Raw genomic sequence first — 17,875 nt, forward strand, 5'->3', positions numbered from 1 at the left:
TCCCACCCGCTCATCCTTTAATCTTAATAAACTGAAAGGTATGGTCAAGTCTGACTTTCTTTGTGGTCCCTGTTCCCAACTACAGTATTTATCTCTTCATTGCTTTCCACTGAGAAAATATTTCTGGCTCCTTTCCCAGGCAAAGTTTCCTGATCTGTGCTTTTGATCCTACTACACTGAGGGCTTTGCTCCCAAATTTGTGCTCCACCTCTGGCATTTTCAGTTGCTTGCTCTCCTTTGGAAGATAAGGCACTTTCCACAGGGAAGTGCAGCTTGGCTTTGGCTCCTTGGCTCCTTAACTGTCATCTTAAAGAGCCAGTGCTTTTATGTGAGAAGCAGAAGAGGATAGCACCCACTCTACTTTATCAAACAAGTCAGAAACAGTCGTATTATAAATCATTCTACTGTAAAGACACATGCACGTGTATGTTTATTGCAGCACTGTTCACAATAGCAAAGACTTGGAACCACCCCAAATAGCAAAGACTTGGAACCACCCCAAATGCCCATCAATGATAGACTAGATAAAGAAAATGTAGCACATATACACCATACAATACTATGCAGCCTTAAAAAAGGATGAGTTCATGTCCTTTGCAGGGACATGGATGAAGCTGGAAACCATCATTCTCAGCAAACTAACACAGGAATAGAAAACCAAACACTGTGTGTTCTCACTCATAAGTGGGAGTTAAACAATGAAAACACATGGACACAGGGAGGGGAACATCACACACCGGGACCTGTCAGGGGATGGGGGGTTAGAAGAGAGATAGCATTAGGAGAAATACTCTAATGTAGATGACGGGTGAAGGGTGCAGCAAGCCATCATGGCACTTTTATACCTATGTAACAAACCTGCACATTCTGCACATGTATCCCAGAACTTAAAGCATAATAATAGTAATAATAATAATAAAAAGAAATTCCATAATTCAGATCATAGTCATTCTCTGTTTCCACTGAGTCCTCTTTTTAGTCAAACATGCCCGGTAGTCCTTGTCTTGAAAAACAAACATACAAACAAATGCACAAAAGAACCCATGCTGATGGCTACTTGTTGGTGTTCTACTTTGATGTCTGCTATAAATTGTCCCTGAAAGACATTGGAACATCTCTAAAAGCCCTTACTATAGTGTAAGCTCTTCATTTACTCTATGCACCCCAATTTCCAGCTATGAGTTTCTCAAAATCAGGGACTTAAGATCTATATCATTTCTATTCATTATCTAGTGTGGTGCCAGAAAAATACAAAATGTTCACTGAATTAACAGAATAGCATCATTGCAACCATATAACTTTCTGAAAACTACGTTGCACTTAAGTTTTGCTTTTTAATTGTTGACTCGTGTCTAAATACAATATAACACAGCCAGACCTACTTCCCTTCTTCCAGATGTTTTAAATGGCTTTCCATCTTCTCAGCTTTTATTTCTTCTCTACAGACTCCTCATTACCTTCCTCTGTATCTGCTTCTCTTGCCATCATTACACCAAAACTGCATTAGAGAAAGTGGCCCAAATATACTTCATCACCAAATTCAAGGTCTTTTATGTTCCTCATTGTTTTTCTAATAATTGCAACTGTTTTGGCGTTAATAAGCATGCAATCCTTCTTTCAGTTTCACTCTCTGATATTCCAGGACCAGATGCTAAGAGACCTTAGGTGTGCTTGTTTCTGGGTTCTTTCCCTCCAGCCTGGCCACTTCTGCAGACAATCCTAACACACTTTTCTGGTCACTCAGGTTCTCCACTGGGCCACCTGACTTCTTTCACTGGCTTGCTGCTTGCTCCTCCCAGTCTTCTAGATTTCTTTTCACCATAATATTTCACTACTTGAAATACCCTGTATAAAAGTACCTCAGTTTAAGACTCATTGAATTTTTATGATGCATTAGCAATTTATCTCATAATAAGAAGGGAACTCTTTTCTTGAATTATTGTTTAACTCACGTCATTGCTTAAGCTACCTTCTTGTCTCACCAAACAGATAACAGGTATAATAAATGTCTTTTAGAGTAGGTGTTATTTTTATTTTATTTTATTTTATGCTATGTTATAAGTTCCAGGGTACATGTGCAGGATATGCAAGTTTGTTAAAGAGTAAGTGTCTTGTTGTGTAACCCTTTGCAGATCTCAGGGTGGCCCATAGGACATATTTGTAGAGTAGCCACTCCAAAAAAATTTGAAACATTCAATTTTCATGAGAGATTTGCTTTGTGTTCTTTTCCTAGTAGTCACAACAGTTTATGTTAAGACATCTCATGCTACTCTCTGGTATCCTGGGCTTTTTCCTGGTAAATGTGCAGATAAGAATTTCAGAACTCTGTAAAATGGGAATAAAACCAACCATGCCACATAGTGATTATGTTTTTCCCTTGATCTAATTAGCATGATTCCAAATTAAGATGAGCTCAATACCCAAGATATAACAAGAAAACTTGTAAGCACTCCTACAACGACTTTTTGAAAGAACATTTTTTTTTTTTCCACTTAGTCTCTGCACAATATTGTGTTGGGTCTTGGGAACATAAGATGAGTATAATGGCCCTGGCATTTAGAAAGTGAAAGCCTTTTGGGTTGAGATAGTTGGTATACATGGCGATAGAGCAAGACAAGGAGCAGAGGGCACAAGGAGGTCTCACACTCTCCACCCACCCTGAGTTGGGATGCTCCTGAGGATGTGATGCCTTCACCGAGCTTTGAACAGGCAACTAGGAATGCAACAGTGCTAAGCAGAAGAATTTTCATAAAGGAGGAATCTCCGTGTAGATACAAGACAGCAGCGGTTTTGAGAATTTCAGGGAGCTTTTTCATCATCTGACCATTAAATAGGAATGGAGAGATGCTACAGAGAAGCCTGGAGAGGCAGCTGAGCCCATTTTCTGAATTAAATTTCTGGAAATACGGTAAGGAATACGGTAGGCTCCACCACTGCTATTTGGATGCAGGCACAGCACAGACTGAATGGTATCCCTAAGTGGGTACTGACAACATTAGGAGAGAACATAAGAGAATGAAATAGCCAGGTCAATTCCCAGCGTCTTTATTTAAAAGGCATGTCAGCTATGAGCCTGTGTCTGGTTACTGCTCCAATACCAACAATCGTTTGTTGCTCCCCTGCACTCCAGAATGTCAGAATTAATTTTCTTTTCTTTTTTTTTTTCTTTTTTGTCTTTTTTTCAGAGAGTCTCTTGATAAACTTTCCCAGAGAGGGCAGCTTCTGAGTGAAGAAGGCCACGGTGCTGGGCAGGAGGGCCGCCTGTGTTCCCAGCTCCTCACAAGCCACCAGAACCTACTTAGAATGACCAAAGGGAAACTCCGGAGCTGCCAGATTGCCCTTCAGGAGCACGAAGCCCTGGAGGAAGCACTGCAGAGCATGTGGTCCTGGGTGAAGGCCATTCAGGACAGACTGGCCTGTGCAGAGAGCACTCTGGGGAGCAAAGACACCCTGGAGAAACGGCTGTCACAAATACAGGTACATGCGACACCAGCCAGACACTGACAACTGCTGAATGTTAATTTGATTAGATTCACAAGTGCTTGTGTTGTGTCCTACTTGTTCTGTAAGCCTCTAAATGAGGATTGTGTGGGCAAAATGGAGAAACTGGGCAAAAAGGATATGGAGGCATCATTTTTTCCCCTTTGTAAGGAAACATTGTTGTTTTAATAGCTTTAAATCATTTTAAATTTGATTTAGTAAATATTCAGCAAGCGTTACTGAATATCTACTCTGCTCCAAGCACTCTGCAAGTTGCTGGGAATATAAAGATAAAAGTTAGGCCCCATTTTCTAGGAGTTCACAGTCTAGGGGAAGACACCAATTCGTAAATTGTTACTTTCAATACAGTACGTGTGTAGGGGCCATGATTGAAGCCATCAAGGGTATATTGAAAGCACAGAGGAGATCACTAACCCAGATTATAGCCAATGAAGGTGACCCTGAAAGAGATAAATTAGCCAGGCAATTAATGTAGGGGACTGCTGGGTTTTAGACAGGTGTGTCTTCATTTTCAAAAGAATTTATTGTGACTCTTTGAAACTGAAGTCAATAAAATTATACTTTCTAGGTTAGTGGCCCAAAGTTTTCTAAGAATTTATATTGGAATTAATCTTTGACTCCTAGACTCCTGGATACCAATTGTAAGTAAATATTACATTGCAATAAGGCCCAGAGTTTGTTGTTTTCATTTTGAGATAAGTATTCCTACCTCAATTCTTATGGAAAACTACCTTTTTTAAAATAGAAGAAGTTTTTTACATGCCTCCTGATGTGTATTCTTTCTTCCTTCCCAGGATATTCTCCTGATGAAAGGTGAAGGGGAAGTTAAGTTGAATATGGCCATTGGCAAAGGGGAACAGGCCTTGAGAAGTAGCAACAAAGAAGGTCAGAGGGTGATTCAGACTCAGCTAGAGACCCTTAAAGAAGTGTGGGCTGACATCATGAGCTCCTCCATCCACGCTCAAAGGTACAGAACCTACTTTTAGTGTTTATTTGTCTAAGTCCAATGCAGTGACTTAGTAAAATGATGGGGCAGTGCTGAGGTCTCCTGGGGTGGAATTCCCAACCATGTTACTGTAGCTTGCTGTAGGCATGACTGTCTTTGTCTAAGTTGTGTTTTCCATAGGGCGATGACTGGTTTTTGCTTGTTAGCTTGCTTTGTTTCTGTGTTCTTGCTGCATTTATAAAATATTTAAATCTCACCTATTATCTCTCATGGAATCTTACATGACATGGGCTCAGCAAAACATCTCCTTTCAAGCCATGAAAGCAAGAATATATGGTTCTTTAATAACTTGATACATTTTAGCATAAGGAACATATGGAAAATTAAGCTATTGGCAGCTGTTGAGCTTAACTGTAAATCTATTCTTCAACTAAAAGTCATATCACCCCCATTTACATTATAGGAAATGGGTAGGGTGGTTTTGATTGTCACAGTGATGAGGGAATATCCCTGGCATTTAGTGACCGAGGCACAGAGAGCTCATATCCTACAAAGTGTGGAACATTCTCACACAACCAACAGTCAATCCATCTGGAATAGAGCCCAGCTGTAGAGCCTCTGTTGAAAATCACCTGTACCAGACACTGACGAGGAAGTAGGGAAGCCCTTGATTGTTATACCAGGTGGTGTTTTTGTTGTTGTTGTAATTATAAGTGAGAGGTTTCTACCTACCTCCCTCTTCTCAGAGTTTCCATAAATAATCTGGCACATTTGTTGGACACATGACCATCAGTCAGAATTACAGTAAAAAAGAGCTGTATTCTGATGGTTATATATCCTGTTAGATCATTGACAAACTGGGTGCCCAATATGATCATAACAAAATAGATGAATAGAAGATTAAAGTTCATACAGAGAAGGGAATAACAGACACTGGTGCCTCCTTGAGGGTGGAAGGTGGGAGGAGGGAGAGGAGCAGCAAAAAATAACTGTCATGTACCAGGCTTAGTACATGGGCAATGAAATAATCTGTGCGGTAAACCCCCATGACACGAGTTTACCTGTATAGCAACTCTGCACAGGTACCCTTGAACCTACCATAACATTTAAAAAATCTTTAAAGATGATTCAAGTTTATTACAAAGCAAAACAAAAATAACACTACGGTTACCCACGGCAATGTAAACAAAAATCCCTGGTTACAACTAACAACTTGGAGGTTTTGTTTTGTTGTTGTTTTTTTCATTTTTTCCTTTAATATGGAGCATAGGCAGTGACTCTCAAAGTCAGCAGGACTTTGCATCTTAGTAATAACTCACAATGGTCAGCAAAGAAAAAAAATCAGATGCTGTGGCTGTCTTACTCTATATCATAGACAGCTGGAGCATGAACTAAGCTTCCAGAGGCTTGGCCTAGGCCAGTGTCCTAAAAGTTCATAAGAATATGGGTAGATAGTTTTCAGATGTTAGAATAAGATGTTACATGCAGGAAGCAGACTCTGGTCCTTGACTCCACTATTTCAGCAAGAAATTAAATTTGACAGTGACATATTGAGCAATAGCAATGTTCAAATTATTCTGTTAAAATAATAAAATAAAACAGAAAGGTTTTTGCCCTCTAAAAGCTCAGACACTAGCATAGGATGTATTTTGGAATATTCTGACTCAGACTAGGTTACTAACCATTTTCAAAATGCACTGTGGGGCTGTAGAAGAATGCAGAGTCTTAGTGGCTCACACTTGTAATCCCAGCACTTTGGGAGGCTGAGGTAGGCAGATTGCTTAAGACTAGGAGTTTGAAACTAGTTTGGGCAGCAGGGCGAAAATATGTCTCTACAAAATACGCAAGAATTACATGAAGTCACAGTCAAAATTCAAAAAAAGAAAAAAGAATACAAAAATTAGCCAGGTGTGGTGGCACGCACTTGTAGTCCCAGCTACTCGGGAGGCTGAGGTGGGAGGATCACCCGATCTGGGGAGACAGAGGTTACAATGAGCTATATGATTGCACCTCAGCACTCCAGCCTTGGTGACAGAGTAAGACCCTGTCAAAAAAAAAAAAAAAACTGGGAGGGGGTGCTTTTTAGAAAATTATTTGAGGAACAGGTAGGACTTTAAAGCCTGAATGATGAGGTTCCAGTGGATCAATGGATGCAAAGATGGAAAAGCAACAGTTTGAGCAAATGCTGGAAATTCATTTACCACAGAATGTTAATTTCAGGTTCATAGGCTTGTATGCAAGTGGGGCTGGGGAAATCACTGCAGATGAGTTTAGAATAGTTTGTAATGCTTAATAATGGAGGGATTTTTCCTAAATGCCAGTTTGGAGAGACTTTGTTTGACTATCTAGAAAGCTATTATATTTGTGACTATTTTTCTTATAAATACTTGAGCATGCGTTCACACATTCAACACAAAAGCACTGTATATTGTGTGTGTGTGTGTGTGTGTGTGTGTGTCCCTAAATGAAAATCAACCTAATGATATATCATTTACACAGGAAGGATACCTTGAATTTTGAATTCCCATCAACAAATAATCACCTCTGATTTTAATAAGATAAACTATTAATAATTCCAAGAAAATTAAGAACCGATCTATATGAAATAAAATTTCATTGATGTTCCCATGCTGATTTTTAACAACATAACATATAAATGTATCTTGTTCATTTAGGACAGTTAGCATTTGGAAGACAAATTCCAGATGCATGTATGACCACAACTTCTTATTTCATGTTTTAATATAGATTGACTTTGTTCAAAGGACCTGAGGTAAGGATCTTATGGATCAGAGAAGTAGTGTTTTTCCCTGCACTCAAAAGCAACATGTTCATCACTTCCAGGAGCATTCAGTAAAACAATTGGCATGGATGTCATGACTTTGTGATTGGTTTTCAGTAGAGATGTCAAAATAATTCAATTTTATTAATATGTGACATTAATTCTAGCACTTTAGAGTCTGTGATTAGCCAATGGAATGACTATCTAGAGAGGAAAAACCAGTTGGAGCAGTGGATGGAATCAGTGGATCAAAAAGTAGAACATCCCTTACAACCGCAGCCAGGTCTGAAAGAGAAGTTTGCCCTGCTTGACCACCTCCAGTCCATCCTGTCTGAGGCAGAGGATCACACGAGAGCCCTTCACCGTCTACTTGCGAAGTCCAGGGAGCTCTACGAGAAGACAGAGGATGAGTCTTTCAAGGACACAGCTCAAGAGGAGCTGAAAACACAGTTTAATGATATAATGACTGTTGCCAAGGTTAGTGCTTTATATTGAAAGTAGATGCTTTATAATACATTAATATAAAATATTGATTTATATTAATAATATAATGACGGTTGCCAAGGTCAGGTAAAGAAGAAACTGTGGATTAAATTGTTGGAGAATTGGCTGCTCTAAAACTATTTATACACTCAATAAATGGGTATGACACAAAGATCATTTCTTACTATGAATGCCTATTCATTTTTCTCTTTCTACAATCTTGGGATTATTCTTTATTCCTTATTTTTTCTTTCTCTGCTATTTTAATTAATCTATCTACTCTGCACATCAAATGTCACTGTTAAAGTTGTTTTTGTTTTGCTACACTTATATTTGTTATATTAAATGCAAGTCTATTTATCTTCAAGATTCAATCACGTACGAAATATTGTGTTCATCACTCCTCTTAGTAAAAACGGTTTCTATTTTCCAAAGTATAAACTCCTTTATATAATATCAAAAATATATTTCCAATTCTCCATATGAATCTTTCATTTCCTTCATGATTATTCTTTGGCATATTTGTAAATATTATAGAAATTAAGAGAGAGAATTGTTGTTGTTTGCTGCTTTTTCTTTTCTTTCATTTGCCTTGTTGGGAACTAACTCTTGTCTTCTTGACACTACAATTATTAACAGATGTGCTTGTTTATCTTCATTTTCATCTTGGTAATGATTAAGAGCTATGACTCAAGTCAAAAAGATGTAAGTTTGAATTCTGGCTTTGACACTTTTGAATGTGTGACTTTGGCCACTATTACATGTTACCTAACCTTGCTAAGCTTGAGCATCTTTTCCTATAAAATGATGCTAATAATAGTATCTTCCTCACAGGACTGTTATGAAGATTAAATGAGCAAATGCATTTAAAGTGCTGAACAGAATGCTGGACACCAAGCTAACAAAAAATTGCTTTAATAAGAATGGTTATGACAATAATTATTAAGAGGATTGTTAGTGAGGGGTGTTAGCCAACATACAGTAAGCATATATTTCCATACTAAGGTAGAAAATAGGAAACTTACAGGAAAATAGTTGCTTTTCCAAAGCCTGGACATTTAGTTAAATTTGATAGCTTCTTTTTAAGATATTAAACTCAGAGAAAATTCAAGAACAAGAATGAAATTTTCTGAGATTTATTAAGAGACTTCTATCAGGCCTGTTGCCTTATCTGATTTCATGTTCTCAAAAGGACCACTGTTAAGGTAGTCTTTTCTTTGTTTACTAGGAAAAAATGAGGAAAGTGGAAGAGATTGTGAAAGACCATCTAATGTATTTAGATGCGGTCCATGAGTTTACAGATTGGCTCCATTCAGCAAAGGAAGAACTTCACCGGTGGTCAGATATGTCTGGAGATTCATCAGCCACCCAGAAAAAGTTGTCAAAAATTAAGGTCAGAAAATGAACAGATGCTATATCTACATTGCTTCATTACTTCTTGAGTACAACACCCTTTTGATAAAGATTTTGTGGATAAGATTCTGTTATTTAAAATGTTTCCTTCCTGTTTTTTATTTGATGCCTCACTGATTCTAAACATAAACAAGAGTCATGAGAAGAATTCAAAAGACTTTACACTTGTGAACACAATGTAACATTGTCTTTACATTTCTGTATGCAAATGTGCTTATTGCTGTAATACTACTGGCTAGGAAATGGCTAATTTGGTGGGCTGACAAAACCAGATACTATTGTTTAGCACCATGGAAGAAAAGTTTATATAGTAACTTAGGTAAATGTATTCTAACAATAACCTCAAAATGTCATTCTGGATGTTTTATTCTGCTTTCCTAGAAGACATCCAACAACATAATAGAAGGGAGTACTTCAGAGGATCTTAAAATTATCATCTCGTTTACTCCACATAAGGACAATTTCTAAAACAGAAATTTACCTTTCTCAGGGAGTTGCAGACTCTGGTACATTTTAGTAAATTTCTAGTTGCTTAAATATTAAATTGTAATCATTTTCCCCCATGGAAAATGGATTTTAACATTAAAATGAAGCAGGAATGAAATCCTCAGTGGTTTACTTTTAGAGGGGGAAATGTTGGGAATAAATAGTGTAATCGTGGTCAGGAATTTAAAGCTCAGATTGTGTTTTGATTCCAAGATCAGAATATAAAAGTCATAATTTTTTTTTTTTTTTTTTTGAGACGGAGACTCGCTCCCTCGCCCAGGCTGGCGTGCAGTGGCGCAATCTCCACTCACTGCAAGCTCTGCCGCCTCCCAGGTTAATGCCATTCTCCTGCCTCAGCCTCCCTAGAAGCTGGGACTACAGGCGCCCGCTACCACACCCGGCTAGTTTTTTTGTATTTTCAGTAGAGACGGGGTTTCACCGTGTTTGCCAGGATGGTCTCCATCTCCTGACCTCGTGATCCACCCACCTCGGCCTCCCAAAGTGCTGGAATTACAAGCGTGAGCCACCGCGCCCGGCCAAAAGTCATAAAATTTGTAGCTGATGGTTAAAATTGTAACTACACTTTGCAGATCTACTTTTTTTTTTTTTTTTTTTTGAAATGGAGTCTTGCTCTGTGGCCTAGGCAGGAGTGCAGTGGCGCAATCTCGGCTCACTGCAACCTCCGCCTCCTGAGTTCAAGAGATTCTCCCTGCTTCAGCCTCCTGAGTAGCTACAATTACAGGTGCCCACCACCATGTACTGCTAACTTTTGTATTTTTTTTTAGTAGAGACGGGGTTTCGCCTTGTTGGACAGGCTGGTCTCAAACTCCTGACCTCAGGTGATCAGCTTGCCTTGGCCTCCCAAAGTACTGGAATTACAGGCATGAACCACAGTGCCTGGTCCCTGAAGATCTACTTCTAAGTGCTTTAAAAGTATTATCTTATTTAAATCTTATAACTATGTATGTTTTAACTGAACTAATAACATAAAACCACTTTTTAAGTCCTTTTTTCTGTGTGATTCTTTAAAATTCTTCTTTGATACATTTCTTAGTAATATTCTAATTTATTCATCCATCCTTCCATCTATCCATCTACCCATCTATCCATTTATTCAGCCCGGACCGTGCATTCCCTAAGGAACTTGCAGTCTAGTGAGGCACAGTGATCCACAAACTTGTCTTTATAAAGTAATACAAAAAATGTAATGACAGCTTACTGTACTATTAGAGTTCAGGCTCTGGAATCAGAGAAACCCAATGCTGCATCCTTCTTCTATTGGCTTTCTAGCTGTGTCTTTCAGCAAGTTACCTGATATCCTCAAGCCTCCGTCTCTCAACTGGTTAAAAAATACATACATAAAAATAGTACCTGTCTGATAAAGTTGTTTTGGCAACCAAATTAGATCACGCACATAAAACCTGTAGCATCATGCCTGGCACATAGGACACACCCAGGAAGAAAATCCAGTGGATTTGGTAAATGAGTGATTAACTGGCTGTAGCATGACAAGGTGGGAAGAGTCAAGGGTGATGGTCAAGTCTTTACCTAGAATCCTCAGGACTATTACCACCTGAGGAAAATAATTGTATGCAGAGGAGGCTAGTGATAGAGGCGAAGATGTGAGTTGTTGTTTATTGATGATCAGATCCAATTTAAACTGCGAGGTAGTAGTAATGTCTTGGGGGCAGTTGCATATTCAAGCTTGAATTTCAGATTAGGAAGATGGATTGAAGGCACAGAGGTGAAAGTGAATCGCATCTAATTTGTTATTAAAGCCACTAAAATGGATAAAACCAAGACCTATGTATACAGCAAATAGAACATTGGGCACAGGACCAAAAGCTAGGTACTACCAATACTTAAGGAGCCATAGGAGAAAATGATTTGAAAGGTAGAGAGAAAAAGGAGGGGAGAAATCAGAAGAGGAAGAGTAGGAGGGTGTGATGCCACTGAGGCTCTAAGTAGAGAAGGTGGTCACTATCACAGGTACAGCAGGAGGCTGCCATTAGGAGGAAGACTGAAGAATCTCAACTAGGTTTGACAGTGAGGCTATTGGACAACCACTCTGAGAAACATTTGCATGGCAAGGGAAGGTGAGAAACCAGGTTACATGGATTTAGGAGTAAATGGCAGCTGAGGAAGAGGAGATAGCAGAAATGGACTAAGGTTTTGAAAAGTTAATAAGAGAAAGCAAGATAATTCTTTTACAAAGGCTGCTTCCTGGGTTGACAAATACTCTTATTTGGAAAAGTCTTTATAAAGTGCTTCTATAAAGACAGGGAATATAGGAGAAGGAATTGACGGAAAGAAATTGGGATGGAGAAAGTGAAGACTATCAGAAACTGCCTCTCAGAAGTTCAGGTCCAGCCTGAATGTAGGTTAGTGTGTGGGTGATTTTAAAAACCTTGGAGGAAATACATAAAGCACCTCCTCTGTCCTTCAACACCATACCTATCACATCCACAGGAATAATCACTGAGAAAAGGCAACTCTAACGCAAACGGTGTATGGGTATGAGGGCGTGAATGCACATATGTGTGTATGTGCATATCATACATTTAAAAATGTAAATACAAGATAAAATATATGCAAAAGCCATTTCAAAACTCTTGACAATGATGATGTCCTGATTCAAATTCTGAATGACTAGATTTCTGATCGCAAATATTGAAGTGTTCCGTTTTCATACTAAGGAAAATTGGAATAACGCATAAGAGAGTATTTTGGGAAACTTCAAATTGGAAACTGATCACAAAGACAAAATAGTTACAAGTATTAAGGTCTATTAGTTAGACATAGCACTGGTTAAAAAGTTATATATTTTTTTCTTCATCAAATAACTACTATACACTCTAATAAACAGGGATGGTTTTTAGAATCCTGCTGCTGAGAAAAGATTGAATATGCATATCATGCTGTGTGTAAGGATTTTCATGTCATTGTAATTTAGACTACTGCACAACTGAATACTGAATACTTTCAAATGATCTATATGAAAATATGGCTCTATTGTATATAATTGTGAACAGATATATTTATTTCAGGTTAATTTAATAAGACTCAAACTATATTATATAGACTAGTTAAGACATACTTTATGCTTGACATAATTTATTAAGCATGCTTCCTACTTAACATTCCAATGTTTTTTTACTTGCTAATTGGTCACTGATTTTCTTCTTGAACATTTTTGTGCCTAATTATCTTTTATTTATATTTAATCAGGTAGTAAAGTCATAATTTTGTAATAATATTAACAAAATCCTGCCTTTAGCAATAGATATGTAAATATATAAGCATCGGATGATTATTTCACCAAGAAAAGTGGTAGTAAGAGGATCTATTCTCAAAGAGAAATGCCACGATTATATCAATTTAGCAATGCAGGTTTAATTTTATCTTGTCCTTTAGAGCATTTGTGTGCTTTAAGACCAAGCTAAATTGTTAACTTGGCTGTAGCTAAACCATTAAATTTCTAATGACTTTTTTAAGGTTAAAAAAATACTAATAAATGAACTCATTCTAGAGGTTACTTTAAACTTTTGAGTAAGTCAGTCTATGAATGAATTATTCATTTTATATGCTACAAAAATGTTTACTTAGTATTGAAGTATTTGGAATTGAGTCGGGCTCCTTCTTTTGCTGCAATGAGTCTGCTTGATTCCTAGTAGAATGGAAGTGTGATTTAAGCCACCACCCTGTGGAAGAAGATGAATTGAGGATAGAGACCATGAGCAGAACACAGTTCTGCCACAGTCTTTATTAATTCAGCATCCACTTTGAGGGAAATATGGGTTGGATCATTTACAAGAGCAATCCACCACAGGCAAACACTTGATTCACTATCTAAACATTTTCACGTATGCAAATGATGCCTAATTTCAGAGTCTCTCTTTAGTCTGTTTCAGGATATTAAGGATTCTCGGGATTTTTTTTTTTTCTTTGCCGTAAGCCTTAGGTGTTCATGATGACAACTCCCACTATTATAATTTAAGAGCGGGCAGATGAATTGATTCTGGGTCCTTGTGGCACCCTTCTTAAAACTTCCTAGCAGGACAGGGTCCCCCTGTGTACACAGATGAAAACTTGCAGTCCAAGTGACTCACGGGCTCTTTGGTTACCATGGTGATATTCCATTACAGGAGCTGATAGATTCCAGAGAGATTGGTGCAAGCCGCCTCAGCAGAGTGGAGTCGCTGGCTCCTGAAGTGAAACAGAACACAACTGCCAGTGGGTGTGAGCTCATGCACACGGAGATGCAGGCCCTGCGTGCCGACTGGAAGCAGTGGGAAGACAGTGTATTCCAAACGCAGAGCTGTTTGGAGAACCTGGTCAGCCAGATGGCCCTTTCGGAGCAGGAATTCTCAGGCCAAGCGGCTCAACTGGAGCAGGCCCTGCAAGAGTTCAGTGCCCTTCTGAAAACCTGGGCTCAGCAGTTAACCCTCCTGGAAGGCAAGAACACGGATGAGGAGATAGTGGAATGCTGGCACAAAGGACAAGTAAGTTGGCTTCTTGTTTTCTATTGGTGGTTATGCTTAAAAAAATGTTTTGACTTTCATCATCCCTAAAAAAAAAAAAAAAAAAAAAAAAAACGTGCTAACGAAAAACACGCAACATGCACACTTGGAAGAAGTATTTATTTTGTTAAATAAGCAAAGTCTGATTTGTTTACTTTTCTCATATATCAAACTTTTGTAAAAATAAAGATTTGGGTTATTATTTGCGGTAGGAAACATTCGTTGTTAGTGGAGACATTTTACTTTCATTCCTATGGTGTAACAGTTTGTAATACTGTATTCAGCCATTCAGTCTGAAAAATGGCCTGTGGGCAGGGGCATAAATAGACAGAGAGTCATAGCTGTTTTCTTGCCAGTTAACTATTTCACACAACTAAATGATTGAATTTATAGCCTTAAAGGACTCATTTGGTAATCTCCTAAAACACAACGAATAGTTTTTGCTCCAATTAGCTCTCCTCTGTGTGATTTTGACATCTGTTCTTGAATTAGCCCGTTAACAGAACTCTACGTCACACTCCCTGGTCACCTTCCCGGGACTTTTTTTTTTTTTTTTTTTAGAGCTAATGGCAGCTTCTTTAGAGTGTGAGAAAGGGAAGCCTACGAGGGAGACTGAAGAATGAGCAAAAGCTTAACCTCCTCATCCTTTCTTTCACTGTTAAACAGTATCTTTGAAAGCCTTTGCAATATTTCCAGTTTTATAATGCCCTGATTCATGGATGTCCTTAAAAGGAAGTTTAGTAAACTTCTCTGCTCCTATTTATATTACAATCATTTCAAAATAGCTCCTGCCAGTAGGAAAGTCATGTAGTATTTCCAGCAGTGTCTGGTTTTAAATCAAGTATTTGAAACAGATGCAGCAAGCCGTAAAATAAAGCCTTCTACCTCTTTATTCTACTTTATTTATAATGTTCCTAGGTTTAGGGGTTTGTTTTTGTTATTCTGTTGCATTTCCCGTCTTTTGGATTTATGTGCCAGAATAAACCATAGAAATCAGTTCTGTCACACAGGGACAAAGTTGATCATTGCTCTACATGGTATAGTACGAAAAAATCAGTTACACCGTTTTGATTCCTTTTTCTTTCCCTTTCTTTCCATCCCAGTAATATGAGTGAATTTTTTTTTTTAAAGGGAAGATTTGGTTGTGCCTAGATGACATTACTATTCTGTTATCGTTATTTTTTACATTGATATTATTAGTGAAAGTAATAGTTGAGGCCTATAAAAATACACATGAGAATGCAGTAGCAAATATGGGTTTTCAGTTGTATTAAACAATTCAAAAATGACAGCCCTCTGTGTGTGTCTGCTTCCAGATTTGACCCCAGGGTCACTGCTTTCGATGAAAATACTACATTGCTTCTCAGTATTCATATTTTCTTTTATTTCTAATAATGGCATTTTATCTAAAAGTGGAGATATTTCTATCACAATGAATATGTAAGAAAATGTTTACGAAATAGTAGATATGCTAGGGTTCTTAGGGCATTGTTTTGCTTTTAGGGAGGACTTGTCTTTGTTGATCACAGTAAGAATTACTAGTATTTATTTTATGCAATTAGATGACAATACTCAAGAAATTCTTTAAAACATAAAAACAGATGATATATAAACTATAGAATATAATATTGCAAAAAAGAATTCTATTTACTGTGTTTGCAAAACTCGTTTATCTTAATATCCATTGGGACATTAGTGTTGGAAATAATTTTCTTAAGCCGTATAAGGTGAAAAAATGCATTCTAAGACTTAACAGAATCAGAAATATATATAGCTGATTTTTATATAATGAAAGACACTACTGACATACTTTAATTTAGGATGAAGTTATAGAAATGTTTTAAATGTAATGTTTTGGTCAAAAACTTTTCACTTTTAATGTCATCCCATTCTTAAGTAACTGACTTGAATCTCTAGTATTTTTATGTTTTTGTTGAATGCTAAGTTTCTTTAGTTCTTACAATGTTCTGTCTTAAGTATAAGGTTCAATACGGTGTAAAATAGCTGGCCCTAGTTTAGTGTTTAGAATTTCAGAGAGAAATTGTTTAGTTTTTTATGAATTTTTGTAAATAAAAATGTCTTGGACTCCTCCAGCCTAGACACCGAGTTAAATAATCGACAAACCGGCTGGGTGTGGTGGCTCACGCCTGTAATCCCAGCACTTTGGGAGGCCGAGGTGGGCAGATCACGAGGTCAGGAGATCGAGACCATCCTGGCTAACACAGTGAAACCCCATCTCTACCAAAAATGCAAAAAAAAAAAAAAAAATTAGCCGAGCGTGGTGGTATGTGCCTGAAATGCCAGCTACTTGGGAGGCTGAGGCAAGAGAATGGCGTGAACCCAGGAGGCAGAGCTTGCAAAGTGAGCAGAGATCACACCACTACACTCCAGCCTGGGCAGCAGAGCAAGACTCCGTCTCAAAAAAAAAAAAAGAAAAAAGAGAATTAACAAACCAAGAGAAGGTCATTTCTGCTCTCATAATCACAGTCTAGGTGGGGAGATACACAAGTATGAAGCCAATGGGGATACTCCTTGTGATGAATGTCCTCAAGGTCCTGTGTATCCTCAGATGAGAAGCCCGAAGAGGTGGGAAGGAGGGTAGGGGATACTTAAAGGAGTTGTTCTTCAAGCTGAGTCTTGAGATATAATTAAAATGTGACCTGACAGGTGAGGTAAAGAAACAGCATCAAGATGCAGGATCATTGAGGAGTCAGAAAACACAGGAGAGGAACCTAGAGACGAGGAATCAGATTAGGAGGATGTAGTGCCACCCCAGAAAGAAATAATGAATATGTAAGTGGGTCTGTGAAAGTCAATGTGCAGAGGCAAAGAGGGGAGTGATGAAAGAAGCTGAGACACAGAATAAGCTAGCCTGGGTATCTCTTGCATGGAGCGAGAAGGAAAACAAAGGGAGAGGCCAGGATGATGCTTGATCTTCTGATTGACATCAGCGGGGACAGTGGTGCCATTTACCAGGACGAGGAATGAAGCACAGGGCTGGTTTGTTGAGGGATGTGGTTTCTCTACAAATCTGGGCCACCTCTTGATAAATATCTCGTACAATAATGGTCACAGCAACAGCTGTTTGAGTACTCACTCATCTTTGTGCCCCTCCTCCTCAATTTATTTTGGTTTTCACTTCATTGCTACCATTATCTACACAGCGTTTACATATTTGGGAGTCATTCTCCTGCTGATTTTATGAATTAGACACTTAGTGTGCTAGGAACTGTGCTAAGTATTTGACATTCATGATTTCATTTGCTCCTTGTGACAACCCTATGAGAGGAACACTCTGATTGCAGAGCACCTTGTGTAACTCAGTTGACCATGGCCTCGACTTCAGAGGTGTACTTTTCAAGTCCTAAGGCTTTATTTTGGATTGGGTGTACACAGTACTGTAGCTATTCACCTGTCTCCCTCATCTATTAAATTGTGAGTTCTTCAAGAACAAGAATATTACCTTTATTCATGGGGGGGGCGAGGGGTCCCAGAATCCAGCAAAATGCTTGGCACATAGTAGACATTTAGCAAATATTTGATGACTTTATGAACGAAACTATGAAATAAATGAATTACTATTTAAACCAGATTAAATAGTAATTTGGTTTATAATCTCATGGATTATAAGAAACCTTATAATCTCATGGATTATAAGAAACTTTTAATGTAAAAACTGTATAAACTACATAAAATTCATTGAAACAGGATTGAATTTTGGATATATATATATAGATATATATA

The 17,875-nt window shown here is 38.1% G+C and overlaps 1 protein-coding gene across 1 annotated transcript in view; it reads left to right on the forward strand.

Annotated features, from left to right (window-relative positions):
• The window catches only part of SYNE1 (spectrin repeat containing, nuclear envelope 1), a 543,966-nt gene that overhangs the window by 258,355 nt on the left and 267,736 nt on the right, over positions 1-17,875 (forward strand). The window contains 5 exon segments of the mRNA XM_011943785.1: positions 3,186-3,477; positions 4,296-4,468; positions 7,397-7,706; positions 8,941-9,105; positions 13,757-14,113. Of these exon segments, the coding sequence (XP_011799175.1) occupies positions 3,186-3,477; positions 4,296-4,468; positions 7,397-7,706; positions 8,941-9,105; positions 13,757-14,113 (1,297 nt within the window).

Source organism: Colobus angolensis, unplaced genomic scaffold (assembly GCF_000951035.1).
Source record: "Colobus angolensis palliatus isolate OR3802 unplaced genomic scaffold, Cang.pa_1.0 Scaffold221, whole genome shotgun sequence".
NCBI lineage: Eukaryota > Metazoa > Chordata > Mammalia > Primates > Cercopithecidae > Colobus > Colobus angolensis.